The following is a 17785-nucleotide window of genomic DNA, read 5'->3' on the forward strand; positions in this document are numbered from 1 at the left end:
ACTCGGAAGACAGCTACCGTGCAACGGCTTTGAAGTGCCCCAACTGTGAAGGTTCCCATAGTGTGTCTTCTGAAGATTGTCAAAAAATTAAGGAAGAGTTTTCTGACCTCAAACAAATGGTTAGGGACCACACAACTCACAGAGAGCCCACTGAAACTGTCCGACGAAGACGGCGTCGCCTTCGACGGTCCTCACGATGGACTGGGTTCGGCTATCAAAAATGCGTTTCCTCTTCGAGAAACACCATCAGCTGCTGTTCCAAGCGCAGTGAACGCCAAGAGTGGATGGCGCAACGCTGGGAAATCTAGAAGCACAGAGGAATGGCGTCCGCTTACACGTGCACGTCCTATACAAGAGCAGCAGCGTGTCTTGCCACCAGTACAGCAAGATGCACCTTCAGATGAGGTGCGACATACGGATAAACAAGTTATATCACTACTGCGATCTTTAATGAATGCCATTCGCGTCTTACTGAACAACGCGCGTACGTCAGCCGGAAGTGCACTGCAAGTACGGGACACACTAAGTACGGTACTAGCAGCACTCGAGTAGAATCGTGATTCACCAGCAACTATCTTTCCAGGAGGAGGTCCGCAGTGCAGCAATATTTCAGTGGAACGTCCTGTGACTCAGATTACGCATCGCGGATTTCCGTCCAATTCTTTACCTCAACAAGTTCCCCATCATTGTCATCTCCGAGTCCAACCTGTCGAACTAAACCAGGATATTAGGTTACAAAGCATTTATGTCATCAACCATCGGTAAAAATAGTAAGGTTCTAGTGTTTGTTCGCTTTTGACCTCGCTTACATGCTTAAGCCTGCACCGCCTCATCATAATCAATACATAGGGCCTAATAGTAAAGAAAAGGCTTACTATAACTGTCGCGGAGGCTTACTTATCTCCATCAAGTCGGTTTAATTACAAAAGACTACATTACATACTCTCACCCACTTCGGGCTCGCGGGTTATCATCGGGGACTTGAACGCGCATCATACATTGTGGGGAAGTTCAAATGTCAACGCAAAAGGCAAAAACTTGGAATCGTTTGCCTATGATAACGAACTTTAGTTTTGGAACGACGGCAGTACTACGTTTTTAAGTGGTTCAACGTACAGCAGTTGCCTTGACTTGGATTTCGCATCGCGAAGTCAGGCGTGTGCGATGGTTCACGGATATTGAAACACACGGGAGTGACCATGTACCTACATGGGTCAAGATCAGAGGACAGACATCTCGAGGTTTGTGTGGCCCTGGACTAAATTCCAGTCTGTCTTGGAAGGTTTGTGTCTGCAAAACTCGTCAATGAACTTGGAAGTAATCAAGAGTACAATGCGCGACACCACGTGCACACCCATGTGCTCTTCCTAGTTCGCGGAATTCGATATGGAGTTAGAACGTCTTCCAGCAGCAATCCGACGTTGAGCTGAAAGAAGGTGCAGACGTACGAGGTCAATCGACGATCTAAGGACATCCAGACGCTTACAAAAGAAGATACAATGCCGTTCAGACAAGCTTGAGTAACAGGGTTGGACGGCCTTCCACAAGTCGCTAGATCCCCGCAAGCCTCTAATTCATTTATGCAGGACGGTACTACAGCTTTCCCAAAGCCCCCCGTTCAGCGGTCCCCATTCAAACCTCTAGCCCTCTTCCAATAGCTACCGAATATTGCTGTGGCACAATATTCTACGCGAGACTGACCAGCCAAGTAAGAGTTCCCACCAGTCTACCAGCCCTCCCGCCATCACGTGATCTCCGCATGAACCTGTCATTTTCCATTCAAGAACTCAAGGCGGCACTTGCTTTGTGCAGACGTAAATCATCACCAGAACCTGATGAAATTTGTTAAACAGCCCCGTGCTACCTTTAGTGAGCAGGCACAAGGTGTCTTACTTGATATTGCTACACGCGTGTGGTATCTGATTGTTTGAACGAGGCGCGTGGGCGCAATCAATCGAGAAAAGAGGAAGAAGAACGCTCTCTGGCTCTCGAGTTGGCGGCTGAACTGACCAGCGCTGCATTTTTCCTTGTAAATATATTTTGTAAATAGTCTCCCGTTTTACTCCTTCGTTCGCGTAACATTATTATTACGATAGCAATTATATGGACACTGGAGGTGCATTTCTGCCGTCGCCGTGAGGTTCCGTGTAAAGTCCAAGGGCAATAAAATCTTCGCCGCGCGACGTCCGCTGTATGTGCGAGTGAAAGCGTGCGAGGGTGAGCCGGCGAACGCGGCTCAATCTCGCGTGCGCGAGGGAGGAAGGCGGGCCGGAAGCGCTCCCTCTACTGTCGCGCGCGAGGCACGGGGGTGAAGCGGGGGAGAGAGAGGGGCGTTCTCCAGAAGCTCCTGTTTCTACTTACGGCGCAGCCTGCGGGCGCCGTGCCTTGAATGCAATCTGCAACGTGGCCAAAGAACTCGCCCGCGCGGGCCTTATCTTCAAAGCAATCTGCGATGTTTGCAAAGTGCGCGTGCCGGTAGCTTCGTATGCGCTGTGCTTTCGACGTTTCGTTTGCGTTGAAGTGAGATGCACCAAAGTCGATTCGCTCGCAGCTGCTGCCGCGATTCCTCATTCCAGCAGTTTGACAGCTAGTTTCCGCACACATTGAGCGAGATGTGTTCATGTTTACCTGTGCGCGCGACACCGTGCTTGTTAATTTAGTTAAAACACGGCGGGCTAGTTGGTATGAATCCATGATAGAATGTGTAAGCGCGACTGAACGAGGACGTAGAAACATACACAGACAGCGCTGTCTGTTTCTACGTCCTCGTTCGGTCACGCTTATTCTATCATTGTTAATTTAGTAAGCGAATGTTTTACAAGTTTACATGGCTGATAAATCTAATATCCTTACTTCGTATGGCTATCTACTAATTTTGCTATCGCAATCACTGCTTCACTTTTTGGGTGAAACTGCGACTTCAATACAATGAATCCTGGCGAGATGACCTGGTTTCCCTAGGCTGGAAGACTACTCCCTTATTTCCACTTCTGACACCTGGCAAGTACCCTTTAAAATTTTCTTCATCACACCGCCCAATCACACTGGAAAGCTGCGTGGGCAAGGTGATGGAGAGAATTCTTGCATGGCTGGAGTGGTATCTTGATTTTACAACCAGAAGTCGGAGGTTGTGGCACTCATCAAGGACTCAATAAAAGTTATTTCTCTCTCTCTTGAGTAACACAATGTCTACCCAGAGGTCATGCAAGTTTCCAGTATGGTTGTTTGCCCATTGACAATGTCATCGACCTGGTAACGTATTTATAGCACCAATAAGGCTGTACACATCCCTACGCTTTGTTCCTCGATGTCAAAGGGAGATATGACAACGTAAACTACGATACAATCCTCGATGCTCTCAAAGGCCTGGGTGGTCGGGTGTTTCGCTGGATATAGTTACCTCTCTCTCGGATCTTTCTTAGCACCAAGGATGGCCCTACTACAGCTCATTACACTTGCCGTGGAGTCCCACAAGGTGGTGTAAGTCTTCTTGCGCCCTACGCTGTTTAATCTAACATTGGTTGGTCTTATTTAAGGCACAGTTGAATTGTCAATCTATGCGGATGATATCTGCATATTGGCGTTCGGTGTAACAAGCCTTCAGCTGCGTGCAAGACTCCAGAAGGCTGCGACCTAAACGACAAACTATCACTGCAATCAAGGCCTCAAAGTCTCGTCTCAGAAATAGGCACTTGCGGCGTTTATGTGTAATTCCATAGCATATTACAATATATCAATCAATGGGCAAGTTATACAGTATGGGACGACACACAAATATTTAGGTCTCATTAATGACAGAAACCGATCATAGAGCCCTCGTGTGTCACACATGAAGTGGCTGACAGGTATCTGCCATCTTTTCAAGTTCTTTGCCGGAAAGAAACGGATGTCTGTGGGCGCTATGCTGCAATAAAAAAAAATTCAAAGCCATTTCACTTTGTGAAGGTGGATGACCAGCGGAGCTGTATATATGGTGATAAATATGTCGACAAAGAATTTCGTTTTTCACGATTTTTTTTGTTTATTAAATTGCATACTCAATGTTCTTGTTCATTTTTTAACCTTGTTTTGTTTGCTTTTTTGGATTTATTATTTGGTCACCAAGGTGACTATCACTTTATGATAGCTATGATATATAGCCAGTGGCTCCGTGGTGACACTGGAAAGGTTCTTGGCCAATGTGGTCTACACACGAATGATGATGCATCGTGGGCACACTGATGTTTGTGTAACATTGAATGCCAATGCTTTCCAAGAGAAACACCACGAACCACTTTCCATCTGGCTGAGAGACGTCTCTGTTGAAATAGCCCACAATTACGATGGGAGTGGTGTCGATAGGTTTGATTTAACCTAATGGTGCATTTGTGCAAATGGTGTTTGTGGCACGGCACGATCTTCATCCATATTATGTGCCGCCCGCCTTCGCCGCGCACATTCCTGCTCCTGCTCACGACGGAGTTCTTTGTAGGCGTGCCATTCTTCTGCAGTCCTCACTGCACGCGGCCTACCCATTGTACAGGTGAAAGGGAACTGAGATAAGGTTGTGGTTTGCCTATGGAGCTCATGACGCCAAACCGCAATCCATACCAAACAGTGTATAGTCCAGTTTTGCTTTCTTTATTACAATATTTTTTTATCACAATACGTTTTGACGCTGCTCGTGATTAAACGCAGCTGGGGCATATCCAGAGAAAATGCTTTTGCTTTAGCTCTGGGGTGGCCACCATCTCTTTTGCCTTTGCACACAAACCACCAGAACCTAGCGTATAACAGCTCCACTGTAAAAATGTCCCCTTGCTAGCACAGGAAGATGGCACTCGTCAAACCACCATTCTTCTTGGATTGTGCTCGTACGCTTTCCATCGCACCTAAAGCGTACAGCGTGCAGGCCACGATAGGACCTTATCGCACTTCGACATTATACAGAACATGGTGCTGCTCAGCTTCGGCAGTTGCTCTTGATGGCGCAGTGCACAATTTGAGAGATGCACTCGCAAGTCGCCACTTGTAATTCAACCATTTGACCATCTGCGTCCGCACAAGTTTCCTTTTGTTGTCTCGGTATTCCTTCGTGGCAGCAGTAAAATTTTGTTATATTGAAATCGTGTATAAACATTCTTCATTATATTGAGGTTCCAAATACATGGGTTGCATTACAAGTTGTGAAAGGCTAAATACTTCAATACATAGAGAATTTCATTATATCTAAGTTCATTATATCGAGGTTTAACCGTATTAGCATGAGAGTCACTTGCCAACTACAGGAGGATTGGAGCTTATGTCCAATGTTTTGCCTCTGATGTACTCTTCATATGGTCCACCGGGCCTCCTGAACCATTTGTCGAATCGGTTTGGAATGGTTCCTCTAATAAGTTTCAGTTCAGGTTCTGCTCCAAGATGGCAGAAAAATGATGGTCCAGTTCTATTCCAGTTAAGCTGAAAATAACGGTTCAGCTCCAGTTTTTGGCTCAGTTCTGGTTCGGTCCGACACCGTAGAAAACATACAAGTCTTTCGTTCTTTCAAAATATAATGTAATCCTAGTTAATAAATTCATCCAGAACAGACACTGTCCCAATCTCATGACACCACAAAAGAAGTCTCAGGCCCATGTTTGGTTTTCAGTTTCGTTCTAGACTAATAAGGACTTTGCTCATTGTAAGACTAACATTTCTGGTATTCCAGAACTACAATTTAGCAATATAGTTTAACTACTCAGTGTCCTTTCAAGCTGTTTTCCTGGATTGATGTGTGGTGTCGACATTGGTGGATGCAATAGAAACAATAAAGAAATTCAGAAAGCCTTCCGCTGCTTTTCTAGTGTCCATATTCTTAATGATATGGTAACAATGAAAATGATGCATTGGAAATAGCTTCCTTTCTTTTTTTTCAAGTCGCCAAACTGATTGCCACTTAAGACTGACACAAAAAATGTGGGAACGAAAGTCACACATTTGGTCAAAATATCTTGTGAAAAGCTACTATGGGAAATGAAACGCTAGAATGACGCAAGTCCAGGTATGTATGTGTCAGAATTGTAACTAAATGATGCTCTAACATTTCGCAATGTCAAGTGACAAAAACTTGCATTGCTCACTTGCACTCGATTCAATTCCATAACAATCTGAAACTGGGAGCAGGAATATAGCCTTGGAGCGAGGAACGCTCCCTAACATAGGCCACTAGTGTTGATGGCATAATCCAGTACGTCAAAAACCGAGACATGAGGCATTTTAATATTGCACTAGCATGCCCCCCCAATATAAATTGGTGTCAAAGACTGGGCTGCAGTGTGATATGAAGCATGAACCTACACTCTTCGGTAAAACTAATGCAGCCCTGCACAAAATGCACAAACTTATTTCATTTCTCCAAGCTTTTCTGTTACGATATTAGGCAAAAACCAGGTAAGGTGATTACACAGAGTATGTAAAAGCATTGCCTGGCAGAAATATTTATTTAAATACATTTACTTGCTTTGGCTATGGAGTCCATGTAGTTTTTATCTTTTCACTGCATGCCAACAATGCACTCGCAACCTCTCAAAGTCAATACCACTGTGGGCTATGCATGGGTAAGCCATATCTCATTAATTCTTCTTTAAAGGAACCATTATGAAGTTCAAATAAGTAGGGTTTAAACGGATTGTAGCCTCTTAGCTGAAATACTACTTTTACATCGTGGTATAAAATTTCCAGGGAAAAAAATGAAAGCTTTTGGTTTGGAAACGAAAATAAGAAGCAAATACATGTGCATGCAGTCCATAGTTGACCACTATACATACAAGGTTCGTTCAAGGTTGACTATAACTTCTGTCTATAATAAACCAATGAAAGTTGCATGGACAGGATATCTGCTGCATGCACAGTAGCCCCAACTATCACAGTGGCCAGCAATGTGTTTGCAACTGTGGTGCAGCAGTGCATAATCAAATTCCTGATAAAGGAGGAAGTGAAACAGTGAAATTTTAATAAGGTTGCAGGTTGCAGGTTGCAATAAGGTAAATAAATGATGTTATAGACAAGAGTCTACAAATGGTGTCAGCAGTTTGGTGAAGAACACGAGCCAGTGAGAAATCAACAATATGGATACGTTTCAACGACTGCAGCCATGACCTCCAATATTGCCCACTGAATATGGCAAATCATTCTGCAGAAGCCTGCAAGGTGGAGGAATGTTCATCAAAAGGGATAATTGTCATCCATCATGACAATGTTTCTTTTTATGAACCTTCCTCCACCTTGCGGGTTTCTGCAGAACTCATTTGCTCTATTCAGTGTCCATGTGCTTCTAGTTATCAATCAATTAATTTCCCCTTGCACTGCAATTTGCTAGCCTCCTGGTTAGCACAGATGGTAGAACAACCGCACTGGAGAAATGTTGGACTCAAGTTCAATCCCTAGACCAGGGCGAATTTTCCTTCAACTGCAAAGTTTCCTTTCTGAGAGACCCTTATGGGTTTCCTTCGTAGCTTCATGCTACAGTCAGCCGGATGACAATTTTCTCTTTCATGAATGTTGCAGATGCTCAGCATGTCATCCTTGGAAACTGGCAAGTTAAAGTGCGAGACATTGCAGGTGAAGTGAATATCACTGTCAGCAGTGTCAAGAAAATAATTCACAACAACAAAATGCTATGCGAGTTCTCTCGAAGAGGAGTTCCTCAACAACTGATATTTGATCAGAAGTGGCACCCTTAATCTGTGAACAGCTTCTGAATCAATTTCAAGCCAAAGGTAAAGAACTTTTGCAATCAGTGATTAAACATGACGAAACGTGGTTTACCCACTGCAACCCTGAGACCAAGATAAACTACCTAAAGTGGAAACACAGAAGCTCACCACCCCCTAAGCTAATGAAGGCACAGCCATCAGCCAACAAAACAATGGAAATTGTGTTCTGGGACATCTGAAGTGTTGTTTATGAGGAATTTTCAGAATACATAGACAAAACAACAAAATACTTGGACACTGCACGATTCACGGATGCTTCACCATATCGGGCCAACGCAAAGAACATGGTGGCAGTTGTCGTAAACCGTATAGGGAAAATCACGGCCTGTGCTTCGGTTTCCCGAGCAACCATTTTAGAAGCCGAAGAGATAGCCATCGCCTTAGCTATAAGGGAAGGCACAGAGCACAATGCTCCACTAACAATAATCACAGATTCTCAGGCCGCATGTAGGAACTATCAGAGGGGACAAATCGGCGTGAGGGCACGCCGAATACTTACCGAAATCAGCAGAGACCTTGACGTCAGGTATACCCAAACGATAACATGGGCCCCGGGACACGAGGGTGTTAGTGGGAACCTCCATGCAGATGAGGCGGCTCGAGGTTTCACTAATTGCCGAGCTGCCCATGGCAACATGGTGGAGGACCCAACACCCATCGATCCAAGTTATAAAGCAATCTTGCAACACTACAGGGAATTCAGAAGGCTCTACTCAGCCCCACATAGGAACCTTTCAGCCGTGGACTCAGCGAAGTTACGCAGGCTCCAAACGGACACATACATAAACCTACATAAATTGCACATATACTACCCAACAGCATACAAGGACAATGCCCATAGTGTGGGAGCACACCAACACTCTACCACATCACTTGGGAGTGCACAGCTCACACAGAAGAACAAGAAGATAATAATATGAGAGCGAGGTGGGAGGCATTGCTATCCAGCTCCACCCTCGGGGATCAGCTCAGGCTCATCCGGAGAGCAGAAAGGATGGCGAGGGCCAGCGGTGCCTTGGAATAGGGGCCCGACCACATGGCGTTACCACGTTTTAGGGGCAACGAAATTATTTCTACCAATAAGGTTTTGTTGTTCTTCTTCTTCTTCTTCTTCAGACAATGGAAGTACAATTAGCACCTGGTACATTGAAGGCTGCTGACACATGCTATACAAGATGTCTTTTGCAAGAAAAGACCAAAGATGTCTGAAAAAGTAATTCTCCATAAGATTGCCTGGGTAGAAAAATGAGCAGAAATGCAATGAAGCTTTTACTTCATGTGCTTTACAGCCAGTGCTTAGCTCCCAGTGATAATCACTTGTTTGGACTACTTAATCAACACCTGGAATGGAAGAAATTGAAGTCAAGTGAAGCCTTACAGGTTAAGATCCTTTAGTGTCAATGGCAGCAGCCCAGTTCATGCTATGCCAGAGGAATCGGGGACCTCCCAAAACAATGGCAACCCTTGCCTGGCATGGGGGAATGGGGAAACTGCCCACATGGGGAATAGTTGAAAATGCAGATAGAGTTTCATGCTTCTCAGGATTTCCATTTCCTTCATCGAAATAAAAGTTGTAGTCAACAGTGAACAAACTTTGTAGAAGGGGCCTCCATGCTCAAAACAATAACATGCCCCAATGTGCATGGCATGCAGCATACATGACCACACCAATCACAGTAAATAGCTCATGCATCAGCAGTGTTATTCAGATCAGAGGCCCTTTAGAAGAGCAGCAGTCACCAAGTCACACACAACACGAGTGCCAGAGCCATAGCACATTAGCCACACCATGGGACTAGCATGATTGCAGAACAGGTTTATTTACAAGGCTAGTTTCAGAAAAGTCCCAATTAGAAAGATGAAGACAACGCTGGCAGCATGCAAAGCATCAACCAAACAAATTAAAACAAAGCTGCCGGCCTGCTACACCCACTGCTTTGTCAGAGTAGCACTCCTTTATTTTTTTAAGATTGCCCTGAGCGCATGTCTTTTCAGGGATACATGCACACTAGAGTAACAAGGATTTAACTCAAGGCACACCACACCATACGGCAGAAAACTTTAAAGAGCAAATACCAACAAGCAACAACCTTTCTAAATCACAGTGCCTTTCTCAGTGAATAAGCTGTCACCAAAATGACCTGCTTCAATAACTTATTTGTATAAACTTGCTCGCAGCAAGTATTCTTCTTGAATCCTTTCAACATAAATATATTTACAACGGAAGGCATACGGAGACAGATGTCTGATACATTTTCACAATCAGAATCGCACATGCACCCGTAAACTGCTTTTATCTCCCGTCTTTATCTAGAAGGAGATGCACTCGGTGTCACATGGCCACCCTTCTGCTGAGGGAGTTGAAAGGAGCTTTTGATGAAGGAAGCTCGGCAATCTCCCTTGGCAAGTGAAGGGAGCACTACTACTTTCATTCCCACAGTGCTTAACATAGAACTGAAATGTTAACTTTCATTTGTCTTTTTTTACTCTTGGTTGTAAATGTAAGAATTTTGGTTCCATTACAGAATACTTCGAGCAATGCTCGGCCACATTTATGCTTGCTCTCAACTCGGATTGCTCCTCGACTGTACCAAAAGATGCCATCCTTCTCTTGTTCATTGCGAGCTTTACTGCACGTGTCATGTCGCGGTGGTTGTGCCCTGCCGTGCTTCGCAAATATGCGCAAAATAACCGGAGACAATATGTTGTGATCAGGCCACATAATTACAGCAACAGCAAAATTCAGTAGCTACGCCGCACCATACATAAAAAAACGGTAAGCACAGGTTGCCAATGTAGCCATGTTTATTTAGTGCCTTTCACTTTTTTCAGAGAAGCAGTCAGCTTCCCAATAAAATTTTTATAATTTTTTCATTGAAACAACTTTAGGTAAAATCATTTTAGGACCAATAAGAGCTGAAATTTTTGTGCGTGTACATAAACCAAACTGTGCCTAATGTGCCCCCTGGCAGCTTTTGTGAAAAACCCACAAGTGGCCATGTGACACGACCACAACTCCCTTGAGATCGAACTCCTCTAGGAAGTCTCTCGTGCCATTAGTTGAAAGGACTTTACAAGTGCCCGTATGACATGGGTATACTGGCCAATATAGGTGCTTACTTCTGGGTGGGGGGGGGGGGGGCACCTTTCTCAGGACTGTTGCATGGGGTACAAGCAAAGATACGCGCTACAGCTTCTGCACTGCTTTTGCAGACGGATCATGCATGATTACAACAATCTAGAGGGCATTGTGGGGACATCCAGGGAGCTCTCTATGTAAAGGTCTATAAACCTCAACATAACGAAGTAGGTAAAATAAGCAATTTGCTTCATTATATTGAAGTTTGGCTGTATTAAAATTCGACCTTTTATGCAAATAAGTACAGTCACCAATCAATTTTTCTTACACAGAAAGGGGCCATAGAATTTTTCTAATTATTGGGCAATTGAAAAAAGAATATTTGAATGCTAAAACAATTCATTTTGATTAATTTGGGAGTCAGCGACGAATTATACGGTTGTATGCCACATCGCCGATATCTTCACATAGGCAGTACGAATTAAGTGAAGCCAGAGATGCTTTCGCATGCCCTCCACCCTCGCAGCTGATAGCGTCGCCCACACTGAGACGATGCTATATTGAAAAGCAACCGCAGTGTGGAGCGAATGCTTCGTCTGCCTTAAGGTCCCTGAATAAAAAAAGGTAGCAACAAACTTTTATCTTGCCGCTGCGGCTGCTCAGAGAGAACGTCTGTGTCTCCCAATTCGTTGAGTGCTGTCAGGTGGTATTTTTCGCGCCCTCTTCTGAATTTTTTCTTTTCCACGTCTCGGCACACTCACCACCTTGTCAGTTGGCCGTCAAGTTTCCGTGGCAAGGCGTTCACAAGGGATTTCAGATGTTTTGGCTAGGTTTCGTGGCTAACCGGGTCATTGAAGAACTCAGTTTTCGTTTTATGTTAGGGATTACCTTTAAGAGTACTGGAGGTGCAAACGTGTACAAACAGTGCTTTTTCTCTTTGTTGATGGAATACAGAGCTCAGGCATGGGCAAGGTTAAGCACGGGTGCTATTCTCGGCGCTCGTTCAGATACACCTGATCGCACTATCGTCAACAGGTGTATGAAGCTATGGAGTGCGTAGGCTGTGTTCTGCTGTATATCGTGCTAGAAACGTAACACATGTTATTTCTGTAGTACTGAGAGTGCGCGGCTTTGTCAGTCCATGCTTTTGTTATGCGCTGCAAATATATTTTGCGAGTACAAGCTGTTCCCTACCAGTGCAAATGATTTTGACTATTGTAAGTAGGCTTTCTCTGCTTCGCCGTTTCAGCAGGATAAATTGGTGCACAAGTTTATTGGCTAATACTGACTAGCAACTGAACAAAGGGGGAAAGTGCTCATTGATGGCAACCATTCCTATGTGTAACTTTCGTCCTTGCATACGCTTTGCTCACAAATCAAGTACAGGTTCCACTGTGACGTCTGCGCTTAAGAGCCAACGGCCTCAGTTTGTCATACAAGTGTAGGACCAGTTTCACAGTGTAAACGGATGCCAGCGTCATGACGAACCAATGAGAATAGCAGAGATGCGCGTTTCTACATGACGCTCGCGTTATTCAGGTGAATATGTCATGCGCCTCGCATTCACTCATTATGGTACTAAGATGAAGCTGCACAAGCTGGACAGATGGCAGTCGATTAGTTACACACAAGTACACATGCACGCACTTCGAGCAGCGCAAACGCATCCGAGTTGTTGAATCGGCAGCTACATAGTACTACTACACGCAAGCGCATCGCCTTTGGCGTGTGCCGGTGAAACCTTAATCGTAGCCCTTTCACGCCGGGCAAGTGTCTTTAGAAAGCCAAATAAAGAATCTGACCAATGCAATAGAAATAACTCGCAAAGCAGGTTGATCTGTGCTAGCCGCGACAGTGTTCTTGCCTATGAGTACAATGCATGGCCGTGGACGACATAACACTCAAACAAAGCTCTGGCATGTATATAAACATTGTGTACATTACGTATATACTATTGACGAGACAAAGAATTCTGATTTTTGTGCTAGTACTCAACTTTAAAAGGAATTTGTTCACCAAACTAACCTCAAAAGCCTTCTTCTAACTGGAAGCAGACAGCCAACCTGAAGCCACAAAACAAGCACGCAGTTAGCACCGAAAAAGCCTTCTTCTAACTAGAAGCAGACAGCCAAACCGAAGCCACAAAACAAGCGTGCAGTTACGCACCGAAAAAGCACAAAAGACATCTGCTTCTGCCAGTTTCATAGCGTTCCATTATCGCTCCTAGCACAGCACACAATAATCAAGCTTTAAATATGGTAAAATTCATTTGCAAACACCCAAAAACAATTTTTAATGTCTCACACTGGAGACGAGTTACAACAAATGATTGAGGACCTTAACAGAGAGAGTGTAAGAGTGGGGTTGAAAATTAATATCCAGAAGACAAAGATAATCATGAACAGCAGGGCCAGGGAACAAGAGTTCAGGATCGCCAGTCAGCCTCAAGAGTCTGTGAAGGAGTATGTTTACCTAGGTGAATTACTCACAAGGAACCCTGATCATGAGAAGGAAATTCAAAGAAGAAGAAAAATGGGTTGGAGCGCATACTGCAGACATTGTCAGCTCCTGACTTGAAGCTTACGATTATCATTGAAAAGGAAGGTGTACAATCAGTGCATTTTACCGGTGCTGAAATATGGGGCAGGAACTTGGAGACTGACAGAGAAGCTTGAGAACAAGTTAAGGACCGTGCAAAGAGCGATGGAACGGAGAATGCTAGGCATAACTTTAAGAGACAGAAAGAGAGTGGTTTGGATCAGAGAACAAACCAGTATAGCCAATATTCTAATTGATATTAAGAGAAAGAAATTTAGCTGGGCAGGTCAAGTAATGCGCAGGTTAAATAACCGGTGGACCATTATGGCAACGGAATGGGCGCCAAGAGAAGGGAAATGCAGTCAAGGATGGCAGACGATTAGGTGGGGCGATGAAATTAGGAAAGTCGTGGGCGCTAGTTGGAAGCGGTTGGCGCAGGACAGGGGTAATTCGAGATCACGGAGAAAGGCCTTCGTCCTGCAGTGGACACAAAATAGGCTGATTACGATAATGATGATGATGATGATTTCGTGTAACTATATGGGTGGCTTCCGAGCGAACAATCAAACTGCGAGGGCGAGTTAGGAGAGAAAGAGCGAACTGAGAGAAGGTCAGCAGAAGGAGAGGCCGGGCAAGGAGGAATGTTGCTACCGCTTAGTTTAATTGAGGGACCTTAGTCTGCCCCTCATTCCAACGGGGTACCGAAACTCGAGATTACACAACCTTCAATACTAAACGCGTGGGAAGACAGCTTAAATGTTGACACGCCATCTCGGCATGCCCACTCTTTGCACACATGGCAGATTACCTCTAAAGCAGAGCGTGCGGCTGCGTATGCACTCAGCCGCGCTTACAGCCATGCGCAGCCACAGCCGAGACCCGCGCCAACTACCCCCCCCCCCCTCCCTCACTGTCCCTTGCGCACGCTTGATCACGTTACCAATGGTGTTACCGTCAGCTCAGTCCCCTCTCCCTCTTTCCCTTTGCTCGCACAGGGAGGCAGTACTCATGCGTTAGGCCACCATCTTTCTTTCTCACCCTCGCACACTTTCAATCCCACCTAAAGCACAAAGTGTGCGGGGCGAAATAGAATCTTATTGTACTTGGACTTTATACAGAACATGATATGGCTTCACTTCGGTGGTCGCTCTTGTCGATTTGAGGTGCATTTGCAAGTAGCCACTTGTAATCCAATCATTTGACCATCTGCGTTGGCGGAAGTTTCCATTTGTTGTCTCGGCATTCCTTTGCTGGAGAAGCGAAATTTCATGTATTGAAATCAGATACCAACATACTTCGTTATATTGAGGTTCGAATTACATAGCGTCATATGGACAAGATGTTCTGAAAAGTTAAATAGTTGCTTCATTACATCAAGAATTTCGTCATATCAAGGTTTAACTATATATACCTCTAGTACACAGAAATCTTCCCACAGCATGTGCCAGAGCAATGAACAGCACAATGCAAAATTTCTCTGAGCATTGCTTAATCCACTTTGACAAGAAGTGGTAGGCGTAAATGATGAACTTAGTTCAAAAGTAACGGCCACATATGCTCATCTGTTCGACTCACCAGGAACTTCTTTTCCCCACTGAGATGCATACAACTGTGACGAGAGCAGAGAGGCTTTTCAAATTATGGCTCTATCAGCCTGAAATATGTGTGCATTAATTATTATGATTCCACTGCAATTTTCACAACTTCTTAGTTGCGGACTCATAAGTGCAGCTAATGACATGAATGTATATTGTAATAATGTACACAAAGGCATGAAACAAACGAAAAAGTAGTTACACTGTTTACAAGTTTAACACACTGCTGACACAGAGGCATCACTGGCTACCTGCACCAATTCTTCAGTTCACAGTCACTCCTTGGCACAATGCAGTAATAAAAAATGATTGTATAATAAAATGTTATTTCAGCTTCTTGTAACACTTATTAATTAAACAACACATACACGATCAACAGACACAAGCTCTTGAGCTTGTTTTCATAAACCCAAATGTGATCTAAAACTACTTAAAGTTAATATGAAATAACTCCCAATAACCACCAGCCATAATCTGGGTATTTCTCCAACAGTCCTTCACAAGCTCTCTAGTATACACTATTTACATCATTGAGGTAAAGCCAAGAAAGCTGACAAAAACAGCCTCCCAAAGGAAATGTGATGTGGGGATGAACATTCCTTCCAAAACTTGATTTGTTGTTTCACAGCCTGTCTGGAAGAAAGAAAAGTCAAAGTTCAGAATAATGTCATGCTCTTTATTCAAACAGAAAAGAGCTGGCAAATCACTTTATATATATATATATATATACATATATATATATATACATATATATTAGGGGTGTGCGAATATTGAAATGTTCGAATACGAATCGAATACGAATAAGACAAAAAACTGTCTTCGAATATCGAATCGAATATCGAATACATGTGTAGTATTAAAAATTGCAAAACGAGGTAACAATAGCTTTATTACCCTTTCAAAAATAATATTGCATTTTACAAGGCTGCTTCAGGTTAAAGAGCTACTCATTATAGATATTGGACTCAGGTAATGCTCTCAGTCAGGTTAAACGCTCGTTACAGATTGTAGTGAAGGAAAATTAACTGCTCAATATGGTCAGAAAGTAAATGCTCTCTATGCCCTGTCACATTTCTACCGGTAGAAAAATCTCTTTCACTAGGGACTGAGGTGGCAGGGATCACCAGGTACTTCTGGGCGAGTGCACTTAAAAGCGGGTACCTGAAGCGGCCAATGGACTGCCACCACTCACAGGGATCCATGCCCCTTTCCAGAAGAGGCTTTTCCGCGTAGTCTGTAACTTCCCTCTCAGGGGCAGATGCCAAATGTGTCTTCTCTTTGTTCATCACTAGATCCTCAAAAGCATTCCATACACTCAATGTGACCAGTGGACACGAAGTCGACGCTGGCACGGCAGTGTCCCCACTGCAGGCCACGACAGCTGCCTGGAGCTCCCTTGTCACAAGGTCTTTCAGCCAGATCATCTGACCAGATGCCTGATGAATTGTGGCCTTAAAGTGCGGATCAAGAAACATGCCCAGGCTGGCCACTCCATCAAATTCGCACTCCCCACAACGAGTCTTCATACATTTTGCAACAATGTTAGCAAACCGTGAGTTGCCTTTGCAACCTTCAAGACAGTGGAGCATTCCAAAAATAATTGGAATTATAAAGCTTGGTGAAAAACCGAAACTGATCATGTCTCAAGGGCCTGAAGCATTTAGACTGAAACAGAGCATACAGATAATGAGCGGATCATGTGAAGTTCTCAGTTAATAAACATGTTCTTGGGAGAATGCGGAGCAAGCATACAATTCGTTAATTGCTCAATTATTCACAGCCTGTACGAATATTCGCCGTTTACACCGTTATTCGGCCGTCCTCGAATATTCGGCAATGTCCGAATATGCATTTCTCGAATCGAATACGCTTCGAATAAGGAAAATATTCGATTCGTATTTGAAATTTCGAATATTCGCACACCCCTAATATATATATATATATATATATATATATATATATATATATACACACACACACACACACACACACACACACACACACACACAAATATACACACATATACACACATTATATAATATAATTTATAATACATACACATATTAGAGCCTTGCCCATTTTTCTTGCTAAAAAATCAGATACAGGTTAGATTTCTACTTTGTTTAGGAGCTTTATTGCCATCTCCACATTAATTTTCTTCTTTGAACACATAAAAAGTGAGTGCGTGTTTGATTCAGGGACGGGCTAGAATCGTGCAAGTACTGCCAAATGAATCAGCAATGTGTTTTGACGTTTTTTCTGCATCTTGTTTATTTTGACCCACCAGATATTTCGATCAAGTCAACTGTACATGCCAAAACAAGACACACATGCAAAGGAAGTTTTTTACTTGTTCCTCAGGACAGCTTTTTGCTCATTGCTCAGCTGCTATTGTTCTACATTCAGTAAATTCTAACAATAACATTGTCACCCATGCAATTACAATATCCCTTACTATATTATTTAGAAAGCACTGATGTTTAACATGACGCACACAATACTAATATAATACTAAACAAGCTCAGTGTGTACTGCTGAGGTAAATTCACTGTCTAAGCCACCAGTAATGTAACTAGTGACAGCACAATTCAAATACAATATCATGTCTTTCCCAGCAAGTTAAAAAATATTAACAGTGTTAAGTTAGTTAGTTAATTTGGGCTTATTGGCGCAAAAGCGACTAAGGCCATGCTGCACCAGCCACAAGATATTAAGAAATCAAATGTTAAAGCAGCAAAAACTGCGTTAGTTTAGAGTCTGTGCAAAAAACCGGTTTCTTCTAAAACGCTCAACAAGTCAGTGAAGGGCACTAGCGGTTCATCTACGAGTATTGAGGTGGG

At 43.7% G+C, this 17785-nt stretch overlaps 1 protein-coding gene across 4 annotated transcripts in view; it reads right to left on the minus strand.

The window, feature by feature from the left end:
- Positions 1 to 6953: 6953 nt before the first annotated feature.
- Positions 6954 to 17785, minus strand: part of LOC142588094 (tRNA methyltransferase 10 homolog B-like) — a 62545-nt gene continuing 51713 nt past the window's right edge. For 3 of the 4 annotated variants that reach the window (XM_075699570.1, XM_075699560.1, XM_075699578.1), the window contains exon 9: positions 6954 to 15578. In XM_075699570.1, the coding sequence (XP_075555685.1) occupies position 15578 (1 nt within the window). In that variant the 3' untranslated portion in view covers positions 6954 to 15577. The remainder of the gene's footprint in view (positions 15579 to 17785) is intronic. The other variant, XR_012829668.1, reaches the window with a different exon arrangement.

This window comes from Dermacentor variabilis, chromosome 1 (genome assembly GCF_050947875.1).
Source record: "Dermacentor variabilis isolate Ectoservices chromosome 1, ASM5094787v1, whole genome shotgun sequence".
NCBI classification, from domain to species: domain Eukaryota; kingdom Metazoa; phylum Arthropoda; class Arachnida; order Ixodida; family Ixodidae; genus Dermacentor; species Dermacentor variabilis.